The following is a 15,023-nucleotide window of genomic DNA, read 5'->3' on the forward strand; positions in this document are numbered from 1 at the left end:
TGCACACGCGCGCGCACAGACACGAGCGCGCGCGCGCCCCGACGACCCCGGAGCTGCGCTTTCCCTGCGCTCTCGGCCGGGCGCGCGCCTTCGGGCTCCGGGAGCCCCAGGCTGACCGAGACTCGGAGGGGCTACACGTCCCTTTTAAATGCTATTAGACCGCCTCCCAGTTCCCTCGAGGAGAAAGCGGAGAGGCAGGGGGTGGAAGCGAAAAGCAGCCCCGTTAAGTCCACTTGTCAGCAGCTCCACCTCAAGAAGCGGCAGTGTGCGCCCCGCAAGCCAGCGCGTTCCTCGCAGGGACAATGCGAGGATCTGGAGGCGGCCTCCAGTCCGACATCGGCCCCGTCCTGGCGCGGAGGTCGGCACGCGCGTTCCCCCCTGGCAGGCGCCCTCACAGACAGTCTGGGGCGTCAGTCGGCGCAACTGCTATCAGATCCCGTGGTGTTAGCTGCGGGACCTCCGGGACCCGAAGAACGCCAGGGCGCCCGTTCTCCTCGGTCTGGGTTTCCCACAAAAACGTAGTCACATCAAAAACTTTTTCCACAGATACGAAAACAGCCCGAAACTTTTTTCCCACAAGCTCCCTCCACTTCCCTCCTACTCCCGCCCCCCGCGTTTTGTGCTTCGCCTCAGGAATTGAGTGACCTCTTCGTGCAGAATGCCAGCTCTGCAAAATTCAGGACCTAAACACAGCCCAACTTCCCGGGAGAGACCAGAAACAAGAAAACCTCGCAACCCCAACCACACGCCCCTTGTTTTCCCCGTGTTTCACCAAAAAAAAAAAAAAAAAAAAAAAAAAGGCCCGACCCGCCTCCGCGCCATGAATGCTGGGATAAGTAGTTCCCCTAAACCGCGAAGCGCTGGGTCAGATTGGAGCTGAGGTTGGCTCCCCGGAAGAAAACTACGATTCCCATGGTGCCATGCGACAGAGTGGAAGGGGCGGGACGGGCAAGGGCGCAACGCGCTTGCGCAGGTCGAGGGCCGGAGGGAGGTGGAGGCGCTGTGGTCCAACTGCTGAGGAGTCTCCATGTGACAGTGAGCGGCGTCCCGGCTCCAGGCGACGCCAGACTCTGGTTCCCGACCCCAAGCTCCGTCCACTGTCCCGGCGCCAGCAGACACCGGCAGGCCGGGGGCCCGCGGTGTTGTCCGGTGGCCGCGGGCGCAGAGTGAGTAGCCGCCGCCGGGCAGGTGCCTGAGGGACCGCCTAGACCCCGACGTCTCCCGAGAGGCGAGCGGCGCGGCGAGCGGGGCTTCTGTCAGCGCGGCGCGGCGAGCGTGGGGACATGAATGGCTTCACGCCCGAGGACATGAGCCGCGGCGGGGACGCGGCCGCCGCCGTGGCCGCCGTGGTCGCCGCTGCCGCCGCCGCCGCCGCCGCCGCCTCGGCCGGGAACGGGGCCGGAGCGGGCGCCGGGGCCGAGGTGCCGGGCGCCGGGGGGGTCTCGGCGGCGGGGCCCCCGGGAGCGGCCGGGCCGGGCCCGGGGCAGCTGTGCTGTCTGCGCGAGGACGGCGAGCGGTGCGGCCGGGCGGCGGGCAACGCCAGCTTCAGCAAGAGGATCCAGAAGAGCATCTCCCAGAAGAAGGTGAAGATCGAGCTGGATAAGAGCGTAAGTGACGGCGGGACGGGCCTGCCCTGCGCGGCCCACGGGCGCTCGGGGAGCGGAGCAGACGCGACGTCGGTGGGGTGCGGGGCCCCCAGACCTGGGCGCAGCGCGAGCCCGTTCTGGCGTCTCTAGTAGGAAGCAAACAACAAAGTGCTGCAACTCGGCCCTCCGCCCCCAGCCGACAGGCTCGCGCGCCGCGGACCCGCGCCCTGCCTCCCCCTCCTCCTCCGCGGGGGCCGGGACGCGAAACAAAGGGGGCGGCCGAGCAGAGGGCCCGGAGTAGCTGTTCTGCAGCCCGGCGGCTCCGTGTGGAACGGAGGCGCCTTCTTTGTTTTGCTGCCCGAGCCGGCGCTCGGCCCCGGGGAGTAGCTCCCCCGGTCTGGGGACAGTGGAGTCCTGGTAGGGCCTGACGCCGCGGGCGACGAGGATCCCGTTCCCCGTCCCGCGGGCGCGGGGGCAGGCGACGCCTGGCTGCGAGCCGGGCAGCCGCTCCCAGCGTGGGGAGCGCGCAGCCTCTGCGGTTTCGCCCTCGGGTTGGCAGCCATCAGGGTTTCTTTCTTCGTCCTTTCGCACGTCTGTTCTTTTGACCGTCGCTGAGCTTTTTAGAAACGGCCATTTGAACTTTTCGGAGCTCTGGGCGGCGGTAACAAATAACAAAATGTCAGAACCGGCACACATCGTGCATCTTTTTAGCTTGCACTTAGCTTAGAGGTTAATTTAAAAGCCTATTAGCTCAGTCCTCAATTGTTTGTTTTTTTTAAGGAGTAACTGCTAATGTACGAAACCTGGTATTTCAGATGTTACCGTACAGCTCTCAGAACTATGTAATTAAAGTTTTTGAAAAGTTTATTTGAGATACTTTCTGCCTATTCAGTTAGTTCCTCCGTCGTGTTCATGAGAAACTTTTCAGGTGTACTTGAATAATTTCACATTGCTTTGGTTGGAAAAACGTATTACTGATAAATGCATTTAATACGCAGAGGAGTTCATAATTCAAATTTAAATTTAGGATGTGAAATCAGCAACTTATATGTAAAAATGGGTAGTTTTGTGCTCGACTATAATTTGAGTATTAAGTTAGCAAGGTTAGGAAGCATACATTACGGTATTTTAAAATGCTCTTTAAGTAGAGAAAATGCTATCAAATAGCAAAATTGTGAACAGCATCATTTTTCCCTTGTTAACAAAAACAGCATGACTGAACTAATCTAGTTCACCATCGCTGCAATTTGAATCCAGACGGTAGAATTTCTCGTTCTTTGCGACTCGCTTCCCTTACTGGCACCTCTCCCCGCCCCACCCCCAATCCTCTTAACAATATTGCCAGACATGGTAGGTTTTAACTGGGTTCAGGACTGAAGTAGAAAGAAACGTGCATTGTCTTAACAATGGCCTGTTTGGACTGTTGTTTTTATTTTTAATAATTCACTGTGAAATGTATTTTTAATACATAGACACATTTTACGGCAATCATAAGTAGTCTGTGAAACTTTTCTGTTTCAGGCAAGGCATCTTTACATTTGTGATTATCATAAAAACTTAATTCAGAGCGTTCGAAACAGAAGAAAGAGAAAAGGGAGTGATGATGATGGAGGAGATTCACCTGTTCAAGATATTGATACTCCAGAGGTAGGTGAAAGTTTCGTATGTTAAATGTAAATCTTAAGTGCTCCATTCTGAAAGTTTTATTTAAAAAATATGAACAAATTTTAAAAATACTTAAAGCATTTGAGATCTGAAAATGAAAGCAAAATTAAATATGGCCAGTTAACATGCAGTTACACAATTGGACTTGTTACAGTTTCAATTGACAACTCTTAGAGCTCTGTTGTCTTATAAGTTCTTTTTTTTTGGTCCCTGGTCTTTAATAATTATGCTCAAAAGATTGAAGTGTTTAATACATTTGTAGTTTTGGTTATATAAAAGGCATTTTTAATAATGGAGTTAAGTTTTCATTGTGTTGAAATTGCATTGTTGTTATATATAACAAAGCTAAGTCTTTTAACAAATGATATGTTAATTTTTTCCAGGTTGATTTATACCAATTACAGGTGAATACACTTAGGAGATACAAAAGACACTTCAAACTCCCAACCAGACCAGGACTTAATAAAGCCCAGCTTGTGGAGGTATATATGAGTTTTAAGCTATTTAACCTTTAAATGAGCCTGTTCATACAAAAAAGGGTCATTAAATGCTAATGACATTATTAATGTAGCATATATAACAATACCTTTTATCAGTAGTTAGAAAAATCAAAGTTAGTAAAAAATCTATTGTGGAAGAATCTAGTTGCCTAGAAATGTTTGTCTACCACTTAGGAAATTCCTTTGTGTAATGACTACTCAGTGGATTCTGTGCAGTTTTCTAAGAATCTTCCAATAATGACTTTCAGAAATAGTGAGTGAAAGTTTCTTTAATTCTCATTCTAGAAACCTGTTTATTTTAAAATTCTATTTGTTAAGTAAACATTTATTGAACACCTAATTGAGGCATAATAAAATAAATTAATAAGCTTTGATGTCTTCGTTAGAATTTATTTTTTGAAGTTTTTGATGGAGTAGGTTTTACAGATAAGCCCCTAAACAGTATTCCCATACCTGGCTGATTTAACTAGTTCAGAACTTGTCCTGGTTGCTGTTAGTTTTATTTGAAGCACCCATGTTTTTACGTCTAGAAGATGCAAAGACTTGTATCCAAGCTTTTACTTATAGTTTCTTGATATAGGACTTGTAGTCCTTCAGTGAATTTTGAAAAGTTGAGTGTGTTTGTGTTCCCAGAAATAATAGAGCCAAGAAATCTGTACATCATATTAAGATATTTATATAGATTTATATGTTTGTACTTCTATCATATTTAAAATAAAAATGCTTAACCTATTCGACAGGATATAATAAATATATAAATCAGTTTTCTCATGTTCTTCAGCTTGAATTTAGTAATCCAACATTTTCTAAAATGTGCATATTGAATAAGATAGAAGATGAGTAGAATGCTTTTAACATTAAGATCCAGTATATTAACACTTTAGCCAGAGCTGCTGCTTTCCTTCTTGCCTAGGCAACAAAAATCTAATTTTTCTTTAAATTTGATTTAAAAGATCACATCCTTTTTGGATTGTATAGTACATTAATATAACATAAATATAGATATTGCCTGCCATGATGAAACTATATTGATATATATACAGTTACTAATCAAGTGAAGGTACCTTTGTTTTGGGACAAATGAGAACCGAAGAAATGATTATTTTAAGTATTACATTTAAATGTATATATTTTTTAAATGCAGAAATCAAACGAAGTTTTTGATAATCTGATCTTCTTTTTAAAAAGTTAAATTATTTCTAGAGCTATTTTCTTTTTTAGAAATGAGAAATCCAAATAGTCACGAGTGTTATAACTTACTCAGAAATGCAGATATTTACTAATGATTCCAGAGTTGAGTGACTGTCCTCCTTAAGTCTCTTAATTATCTTTCTCTTTAAGAAGTTTTATCTTCTAGAATCTAAATATGCATATCAGCGCCCCAGTTTAGTCTGTTATACTTCTATTGGTAGTTGCAGTGCACAGAATGAAAAGGCAAGAAAGCAGGTAAACATTCTTCAGTGGACATCCCTTTTTTCCTTCTCATTTTCCATCAGTTTTTATTCAGAATAATTTTCAGGGAACCTTAACAAAAAATATTGCCAATGAATGAATGAATGAATGTAAGTTGTAGCAGACATATTTGTAAGATAATTCATGATTTGTTTCTATAGTACCAAAACTTTTTCAACTTAATGTTTATCCTTTTTCCATAACTAGAGACTAAACCATTATATGATGCATGTGAACTCCTACATTCTGTTCTATTTCATTGATATTTGAAGTTTAAAAGTAAAACTGCTTAATTCCTAATCTAGATCTCAGTTATAAAATTCAAAATAAGTAAAAGGAAATACATATTGTAATTAATATATAGTTAATTGAGTGGGCCAAGGGATCCTTTGAAATCATGCTATCTCTTGTTCATAATATCTTACTCTTATATGCTTTTCATCCTGTTGGTTCTTTGTTAAATTTATTTTTAAAAGGAAATAGCTCTTATCACACTTTTTCTTTTGATGACAGTATTTTTTACCTAGTTTATAAAATCTGTTAATATCTATAATTTAATTTCCTCAATTTTTTTTTTCTTTATAGATAGTTGGTTGCCACTTTAGGTCAATTCCAGTGAATGAAAAAGACACCTTAACATATTTCATCTACTCAGTGAAGAATGACAAGAACAAGTCAGATCTCAAGGTTGATAGTGGTGTTCACTAGGAGAGATGGAATTGAGAGTAAGACTTGGATGTTCATGTTAAGACTGCTTACTGCTTTTTCACATGTAGAAATGTTCCTTGTGTATTTTTTCTACAGAAGATTTTCTCTGGTTTTATTTTCTTTGTTTCTGACTCTAATAATTAGTTGGAAACTCATGTAAAATGAGCTTTCCTAGATTAAAAAATATTTTAAATAAAGGTTATTACTATTATAGTTGCTTCAGTGTATTTATTTTGTGAAACTTGATTTTTATTTTAAACTGACTTTTAGGAACCAGTATTAATTGAGATTTTAATGTGAAGATCATTTTGTTACCTTTTTTCTTTTTTCTTTTTTTTAATTCTGAGGAACTAACAGAAGTAACAGATGTAGCACATTTGCTTTCTCTGGGACAGTCTGATTTGGAATTAAGGATATCCTAAATAGTATTATTTTTTAAAGTGCTTTTTAGTACTAACAGGTTTGAAATATCAGGAAGAACAAATAGTTTAATGCCTGCCTCCTTCCAAAGAAGACGTAATGTGTCAGCAAAGGTAAACACAGTGCTGAAAATTGAAATCTGAACATAGAATTAAATAGTTTGTTGTTTCTTTAAATTTTGTTTTAGTGGAAAGGTATTTATATGGCACAAATATAGAAAGAACCTCTGCACTACCCCTTAATTTTCAGTCATGTTCTGTACTGCTTACACTGCAAATTAAAGCTAATAAATTGGAGAGATCTAGAAATCTAACAAGATCTCAAAATTTTGGTCATACATAGCTCTGACCTGAGTTCTATTTTATTTTCTTTTTATATTTCATTCTCTATCAGTTTTCTCTTAAATATTTTTAACCTCTGCTTTTCCTGAGATTGTATTATTTAACCAGGGTCTTAGAGTTACAAATCAAATTTATAGCTTGTGACATCAGAACAGAATAACAGTTTCAGTGAAGTGTTCTGAGATTGTGGTACAAATTTCAGGATGGAAATGGCCGAGACCATTAATGTAGCTCAGGATATCTCAAGGTTGACATTTGGGCCTGATAATTCTTTATTGTGGGAGGCTGTCCTGTGTGTTGTAGGTTTGGCGGCCTCACCGGAGTCCACACACTAGAGCCAGCAGAGCTCCAAAAGTGATAACCAAAAATATATCTAGACATTGTCAAATGTCCCTGGTGGGGACAGAATCACCCCTGATTGGGAACTGCTATGTAGCCAAATTTAAAGAACATACTGGTTCAATAGAAGGTGAGTCTGTGTATTTTTAAGTGTTCTGAGTGTATTGACAGCTAGAAAATAATGGTGAGCTCTAAGGCTACTGGTCTTTGTTCTTGCTGTGACCATTTAAAGATTTACTTGCTACTTTATTGATAAGCCAGAGCTTGTAATAATTGCTATTACAGAAACCTCTGGTTTCCAGTACTCCAGAAATCTCCATGAGAAGTTTTTTTCTTAGCTGTATGAAGATGAACCACATAGCTACAAGATGTGGTGGTTTATTTGAAGAAAGTATTACCTTTATATTTTATATTTTTACCTAAATCTATAAAGACTTAGTTTTTCAATAGAAACTTGTCTGTAGGCTTATTTTTTCTTATAAAACCCCACTCCATTCTTATGAAAAAAGCTTGAAATTATTTGCTGACATTAAAATGTATGTTTATGAATACAATGAATCAATGTTAGTTTCATACAATTATGTGCATAAAATGTAGTTGTATAAAAAAGTGAAAGAATAAGAGTTGAGTGTTGATTATCCAGTGAAATTAAATCCTCGTTAGAGCAATTTAAAACATGAAAAATTGAGAACTTAAGAGCCTCCCCAAAGATGAGAGACTCAGGAAGCTGCAGTGTAAAAGTTTTACATAAAAATTTTAATTCTTTGCTGTTGGGTTTTAAAAATCACGAGTTTAGTGGAAATCTTTTTACTTATCTATATCTGAACAAGAAAAAGTAAATCTCTATAAGTATATGGTTTACTTTTAATATTAGAGCACCAGGAAAAGAATCCAAATTTGACTACCATTGGGGTAGAATGTGTAGCAGCAGCTCAAGAAATAAGTTATTTGGTAACTACCTTCTACTGAATAATTTAGCAAAAGGCTAAAAATTAATGTCTGAAATTTCTTAAGAAAGTAAGCTCTATTATTTCTACATAAAGCTTTTTTTAAAATTGAAGTTAGCCACTTTAAAGTGTACAATTTGGTAGTATTTAGTGTATTCAAAATGTTGTGCAACCACCAGCTCTATTTTAAAAACTTTTCCTTACCCCATAGAAACACTGATAAGTAACTACTCCCAATTCCACCTTTTCCCATCCCCTGTTAACCTCTAATCTTTCTGTCGCTATGGACTTGCCTATTATGGATATATCATGTAAAGGGAATCATGCAATACATGTCCTTTTGTTTCTGGATTTTTTTTTTGCTTTAATATTTTCAAGGTTTATCTAAATTGCAGCATATATTAGTAGTTTTTGCTTTTTATGGCTGAATAACATTCCATTGTGTGAATTTGTTTTTCCAGTCATCCATTGATTAGAAAATTTGTTTTTCACAATTTGTTTTTCCAATTTGTTTTTCCAATCACAATTGGAAAATCACAATTTGTTTTTCCAGTCATCCATTGATGGACATTTAGACATTTGGATTTCCACCTTTGGCTATTATGAATAATGCTGCTATAAACATTCATGTACAAGTTTCTGTGTGGACATGTCTTCATTTTTCTTGGATATATATCTAGGAGTGGAGTTGCTGAGTCACATGGTAATTCTATAACGTTTTGAGGAACCTCCAAACTTTTCCATAGTGGCTGTATCATTGTACATTCCTAACAGCTATTTCTCCAAATTGCTAATACTTGTATTTCCTTTTTTTTTTTTTTTTTTTTATTAAAGCCATCCTACTAGGTGCGAAGTGGTATCTCACTGCGGTTTTGATTTACATTTCTTTTCAGTTCCTTTGTTCATTTTTAAATTGGGTTGTTTTTGTTGTTGCTGAGTTGTTAGGAGTTCTTTATTCTAGGTATTGACTCTACTCTACATATATGATTTACAAATATTTTCTCCCATTTTGTAGATTGCCTTTTCACATTCTTGTTAATGTTCTTTGATGCATAAAAGTTTAAAATTTTTATTTAGTACAATTAATTTTTTCTTCTGTTGCTTATACTTTTGGTGTGAAGCCTAAGAATCCATTGCCAAATCCAAGGTTATAAAGATTAGCCCGTATGTTTTTTCTAGGAATTTTATAGTTTTAGCTCTTATATTTAGGGCATTGACCCATTTTGAGTCAATTTTTGTATATGGAGTGAGGTAGAGTTCCAGCTTCATTCTTTTGAATGAGGTTATCCAGTTGTTCCAGCAGTATTTGTTGAAGAGACTGTTCTTTCCCCACTGAATGGTCTTGGCACCTTTGTCAAAAATCAATTTGCCATAGGTGTTTTGGTTTATTTCTATATTCTCAATTCTGTTCCTTTGGCCTATATTTCTATTAAGCCAGTACCATACATATTTGACTACTGTAGCCTTGTAGTAGGTTTTAAAATCAGAAGGTGTGAGTCCTCCCACTTTGTTTTTCTTTTTCAGTATTGTTTAGGATATTTGGGGCCCCTTGCAGTTCCATATGAATTTGAGGATTGGCTTTTCTATTTCTGCCAAAAAAAAAAAAAAAAAAAAGGCCATTAGAATTTTGATGATTGTACTGAATCTGTAGATCGCTTGACAGTTGCCGTCTTAAAAATGTTAAGTATTTCAATCCGTGAACATGGATTATCTTTCCATTACTTTTAGGTCTTCTTTAATTTCTTTCTATAATGTTTTGTAGTTTCCAGTGTACAGGTCTTTCACCTCCTTGGTTAAATTTATTCATGATATTTTATCCTTTTTGATGTTATTATAAATGGAATTGTTTTGTTAATATCTTTTTTTGGATTGTTCCTTACTGGTGTATAAAACACTGATTAGTATGTGTTGACCCTGCACCTGTGGTGAATTCATTTATTAGCTCTAGTAGTATTTTTGTGGATTTTATGATATTTTCTATATATGGAATCATGTTATCTTTAAATAGAGTTAATTTTACTTCTTCCTTTTTAATTTGGATGCTTTTTATTTATTTTTCTTGCCGAATTGCTCTGACTAGGACTTATAGTACAATGTTGAGTAGTAGGGATGAAAACAGGCATCCTTGTCTTGTTCTTTATCTTATGAAGACAGCTTTCAATCTTTCACCATTGAGTATAATGTTAATTGTGGATATATTGTAAATGCTCTTTATTTTATTAAGGAAGTTTTCTTCTATTCTTAGTTTGCTGAGTTTTTTAATCATGAAAGGGTGTTGAATTTCATCAAATACTTTTTCTATAACTGTTGAAGTAATCATGTTTTCCCCCTTTTTGTTCTGTTAATTTAGTGTATTACATTGAATTGTTTTCTTTGGTTGAACCACCCTTGCATTCCTGGGATAAATATCACTTGGTCATGGTGTATAATCCTTTTAGTGTGCCGTTGGGTTTGGTTTGTTAGTATTTTGTTGAAGATTTTTACATCTGTATTCATAAGGGATATTGTTCTATAGTTTCTTCTGCTGTCTTTATCTGACTTTGCTATCAGGATAATGCTGGCCTCATTGAATGTGTTAGAAAGTGTTCTCTCCTTTTCTATTTTTTGGAAAAATTTGAATAGGAGTGACGTTAATTTATTTTTTAAAAGTTTGATTGAATTCACTAGCGAAACCATCTGGTCCGGGACATTTCTTTGATGGAAAATTTTTGATTATTGATTCAACCTCTTTACTTATTATAGGACAGTTGAGGTTTTCTATTTATTCTTGAGTCAACTTTGGTAATTTTGTGTTTCTAAGAATTTGTCCATTTCATCTAGTTCATTCAATTTGTTGTCATACAATTGTTCATAGCGTTCTCTTATAATACTTTTAATTTCTGTAAGGTTGGTTGTAATGTCCCTGCTTTTATTTGTAATTTTAGTTATATGTGCTTTCTCTCTCTTTTTTTTTTTTTTTTAGTAGTCGAGCTGAGGGTTTGTCAATTTTGTTGATATTTTATGTGGTTTCATTGATTATTATTTTTCTATTCTCCATTTCATTTATTTCTGCTCTAATCTTTATTATTTTCTTTCTTCCACTGGCTTTGGATTAAGTTTGCTCTTCTTTTTCTAGTTTCTTAAGGTGCAAAGTTCAGTTGATTTGAGATCTTTCTTCTTTATTAATGTATATGTTTGCAGCTATAAATTTCTCTCTGAGTACTTCTTTTGCTGCATCCCATAAGTTTGGTGTGTTTTATTTTTGTTTTCATTCATCTCAAAGTATTTTCTGACTTTCCTAGTTCTTTCTTCTTTGACTCATTGGTTGTTAAGGATGCATTGTTTAATTTCCACATATTTGTGGATTTTCCTGTTTTTCTTCTGTTATTGATTTCTAGCTTCATTCCATTATGGTTAGAGAAGATAGTTTGTATGATTTCAGTTTTTTTAATTTATGGAAAATTGTTTTATGGGCTAACAGACTATCCTGAAGAATGTTCCATGTGCACTTGAGAAGAATGTGTATTCTGCTATCGTTGGGTGAAGTGTTCTGTATATGTCTCTTAGGTCTAGATGGTTTAGAGTATTGTTCAAGTCCTCTGTTTCCTTTTTAATCTTCTGTCTAGATGTCTATCCATTATTTAAAGTAAAGTATTGAGACCTCCAACTATTATTGTAGAACTATTTCTCCTTTCAGTTCTGTCAGTGTTTCCTTCATATATTTTCGGGCTCTGTTGTTTGATGCATATATATCTATAATTTTTATATCTTGTTGTGGATTGACCCTTTTAACTATAAAATGTCTTTCCTTGTCTCTTGTACAATTTTTTTAATTTAAAATCTATATTGTCTGATATTTATATAGCCATGCCAGCCAGCTCTCTTTTATCTGCTATTTGTATGGATTTACATAGTTTTGATAGCAAAATTCAGATTATGATCTCGGCAAGTGATGGTGGTTCAAAAATAAATTTTTGTCATGTTATTGCTTATTTATTTAACCGGAGTTAGTTTAAAAGTGTCAAGAAATGTCTTATGTATGATATATTTTTTTTTAAGTGTGTGTACTGTTTACTATAGAATTTATTCTTTGGGGATTAGGAAATTTCTTGTATTTCTTTGTAGCTAAAAGCTGATACTATAAACTTTAGTTTACTCTATGTGTCATATCCCAGTTGCATTTATAGTCTACATAGTCAACTATAGTTCTCAAATAATAACCATATTAATTGCTACTAGATTATCATATATGTGTTTGTGTGTGTGTGTATTGTATGTGTGTGTATTCCCTTTAGTGTATATCTAAAGTAGACATCAAGTCAGTTTTATACCCATAATACCCAACAGACTTACATTCTGACTTCTAAAACTCTGGAAATGGAGATCACATATACTTCTTTTGTTGAAAATTTACTATAGGTTTTTATTGTAAAATTCTGAGAGTATACTGGCTACATGTATGCCATGCATTTCTCTCCAGGTATACGTACCGCTATACAAAGCTGAGCACATTTTGGTGATACCGTTCTGTAGACGTAAATTGAGGAAGCTAATTCAATGTCAGTTTACTATACTTTTCTAATAGCAGTTTCTCTTTAATTCTTTGACAGAAAAGTTTAGGTTTAGGTGGTTAATGCAGTATGATTTAGAAATATATGAATTTGATAATTTTTTCCTTTTGGGAAAATTATTTTAAAGCCCATAGTATTTTACTGGTAAGATTATTTACATTTTAAAAGTACCTGTCATAATACTTTGCTAAGACAATTTATTATTGAAAGAATTCATGTGTATCTCTGGGCAATTATAAGGAAGTTAAGGTTGCAGAATGAGCTGTGAATGTTCTTACCTGTTGTCTCCCTCTAAGAGTTGTTGCTCATTGTTTTGTTTCTCCACGTTGCTTCCAATTCTCTAATAATCCTTTAGGATTAGTACCTTATCCCAGCAAACAAAAATTTTCAAGGAGTCCCTATGGATTATGATGAGAATAAGAAAAATTTTATCAAGAAGAGATGAGCTATTAGTAAGTATTATTGTCAACTTTGTGCTCAGCACCATGGAATTCATAGTAAGAACAAGAATATAGAAAGTCAAAGATAAAAATACAGATTGTTATTCATTTAAGCATTTAACATATATGAGCTATCTGAAATGTACTTGTCACATACAAGTAAAAGTTTGCTTTTCTAAAAAGGAAATAGATTATCTGATGCTATTAAATAAAGTAGTGGTTAAGACTCTAGATGCTAGAGGAAAACTGGTCAGATTCAAAACCTGGCTTTACTGCTCTGATAATGTAACTTAATATGAGCTACTTAATCTCTAAGCCTTGGCATTTTTGTCCATAGAGCAGGGCTTGTGATAGTACCTATCTAATTCAGTTGAAAGACAGTGTTTACCACAATAGTACATTTTTAATAAAAGCTTAGTTGTCTTCTGTTGTAGCTAAAAGCTATTGAAAAAATAAAGGATCTATTCATTGAATGACTGAATGAAATGTTTGCTTTTAAAAACGTATTGACCAAGTCAGAAAAGGTTGCATAGGTAAGTTGTGTGAACATTCATGTTTTTACATTTATTTGGTAAAACATATTGACCAAGTCAGAAAAAGTTGTATAAGGTACGTTGTGTGAACATTCACGTTTTACATTTATTTGGTTATTTACATAAAAAAGAGTGTGTGCTTCTATAATGCATTCATTTCTAAAAGAATGTATTGCAATTTGATATTACAGGTTATTTCCAGAAAGGAGAGAAAATGAAGAATAGTCATAATAATCTATAAAATTCCATTTATTAAATATTTAGCTTTTTTCCAAATACTATTTTTCTCATCAGGTTTTGAGTGCAGTAATAAGGGAATATATAGTAAAAAGCCATTGTTGAATTGCCTTGTTTTTTTCCTCCCTCAAAGAGAGTCTATACCAAGTAGAAAATGTACTGATGATTTTCTTTATTTACCTATTCTATGCACTGTTCCAGAAAGGATATAAGACTTCTGTTATTGTGTTAGTTTAACTTTAATACCTGTCAATTCAGTGAAGGAAAAAAAAGCTCAATCAAATCATATACTGTGTTGATAAAACAATATATTTTGAGTTTTTTAAAAACAATTCCACTTCTTCATGCATTTTTGTAGAAGTCATACTATTTGAAAACATGTTCTGCCTTATGTTTTTGCAGCTTTTAAGAGGAACTGAATTCTGATTACCTCAAAATTGTTTTGTTCAGCCCAGTAACACCTATTGAACACTGAAACTGTTCTGCGTGTGGTCTTGAGAAACAGATCAGGGACCTCCAAGGATGTATTTCAGTGAAACAATGTCACTTTAACTCAAAATGGTTATCTCCTAGATTTACTACACGTGTGGTGCTTCTCGAACGTTTCCCCACAGCAGTACTTTGTATAGCACCCTACACTTCTCCTTTGTAGCAGCAGGCTTCACATTTATAAATGTTTGTAATGATTACAGTTTTGTTAGAATACAAGTTCCAAGAGGAGAAGTCCATCTTATTCATTACTACATCCCCAGATCTTAATAACAGCTGGCACTTAGCGAGTATCTAATAAATTTTTATAGCATGAAGGACTTTCTGAAATTAATTCTGCTGGCTACTCGTCAGCGCACACCTCCAAAGGTGTGGAGCATAGTCCAAAACTGCCTCTAACACCCAGAAAATATCTTTGAAGGCATCCGTTTTATTTACCTTTAAAATTCATGTGACTTTAAATTCTCATCCATTACATGTTTCTTTTAATGTGTTTTGTTAGTCCCAAGAAAAAGGGACACGTCAGGGGTATGTAGCATAGTTTTAAGGATACAACTATGTGAGTGTTTTGGAACTGGAACTCTCTTCAAAGTCTGTCTTGATTTTTAGCAAATATCTTAAACTTGAGTTAGCATCTGAAAAGTGGGTTTAAGAATACTTATCTTGATGGTTTTGTGGTTTATTAAGAGAGCAAAATGCAAATGTGCTTAAAGTACTTGGCATACATAATATATATTCAAATATTGGCTCACTTTCCCCCTCTTACTAGAAAACTTCTAGTTTCCCTTCCAAGAACCTCAATTTATCTCTGGTTCT

The 15,023-nt window shown here is 36.8% G+C and overlaps 1 protein-coding gene across 30 annotated transcripts in view; it reads left to right on the forward strand.

The window, feature by feature from the left end:
* Nucleotides 1–952: 952 nt before the first annotated feature.
* Nucleotides 953–15,023, forward strand: part of SAP30 (Sin3A associated protein 30) — a 101,303-nt gene continuing 87,232 nt past the window's right edge. For 25 of the 30 annotated variants that reach the window (XR_009503955.1, XR_009503950.1, XR_009503947.1 and 22 more), the window contains exons 1-6: nucleotides 953–1,607; nucleotides 3,108–3,233; nucleotides 3,635–3,733; nucleotides 5,789–5,928; nucleotides 6,976–7,141; nucleotides 12,864–12,960. Coding sequence is in view for 1 of the 30 variants with exons in the window: in XM_059926771.1 (XP_059782754.1) it covers nucleotides 1,284–1,607; nucleotides 3,108–3,233; nucleotides 3,635–3,733; nucleotides 5,789–5,911 (672 nt within the window). In the remaining 29 variants the exon portion in view is untranslated. Of the gene's footprint in view, nucleotides 1,608–3,107; nucleotides 3,234–3,634; nucleotides 3,734–5,788; nucleotides 6,123–6,975; nucleotides 7,142–12,863; nucleotides 12,961–15,023 lie in introns of those variants that run through there. The other 5 variants (XR_009503942.1, XR_009503943.1, XR_009503933.1 and 2 more) reach the window with 4 other exon arrangements.

Source organism: Balaenoptera ricei, chromosome 6, assembly GCF_028023285.1.
Source record: "Balaenoptera ricei isolate mBalRic1 chromosome 6, mBalRic1.hap2, whole genome shotgun sequence".
Taxonomy (NCBI): Eukaryota; Metazoa; Chordata; class Mammalia; order Artiodactyla; family Balaenopteridae; genus Balaenoptera; species Balaenoptera ricei.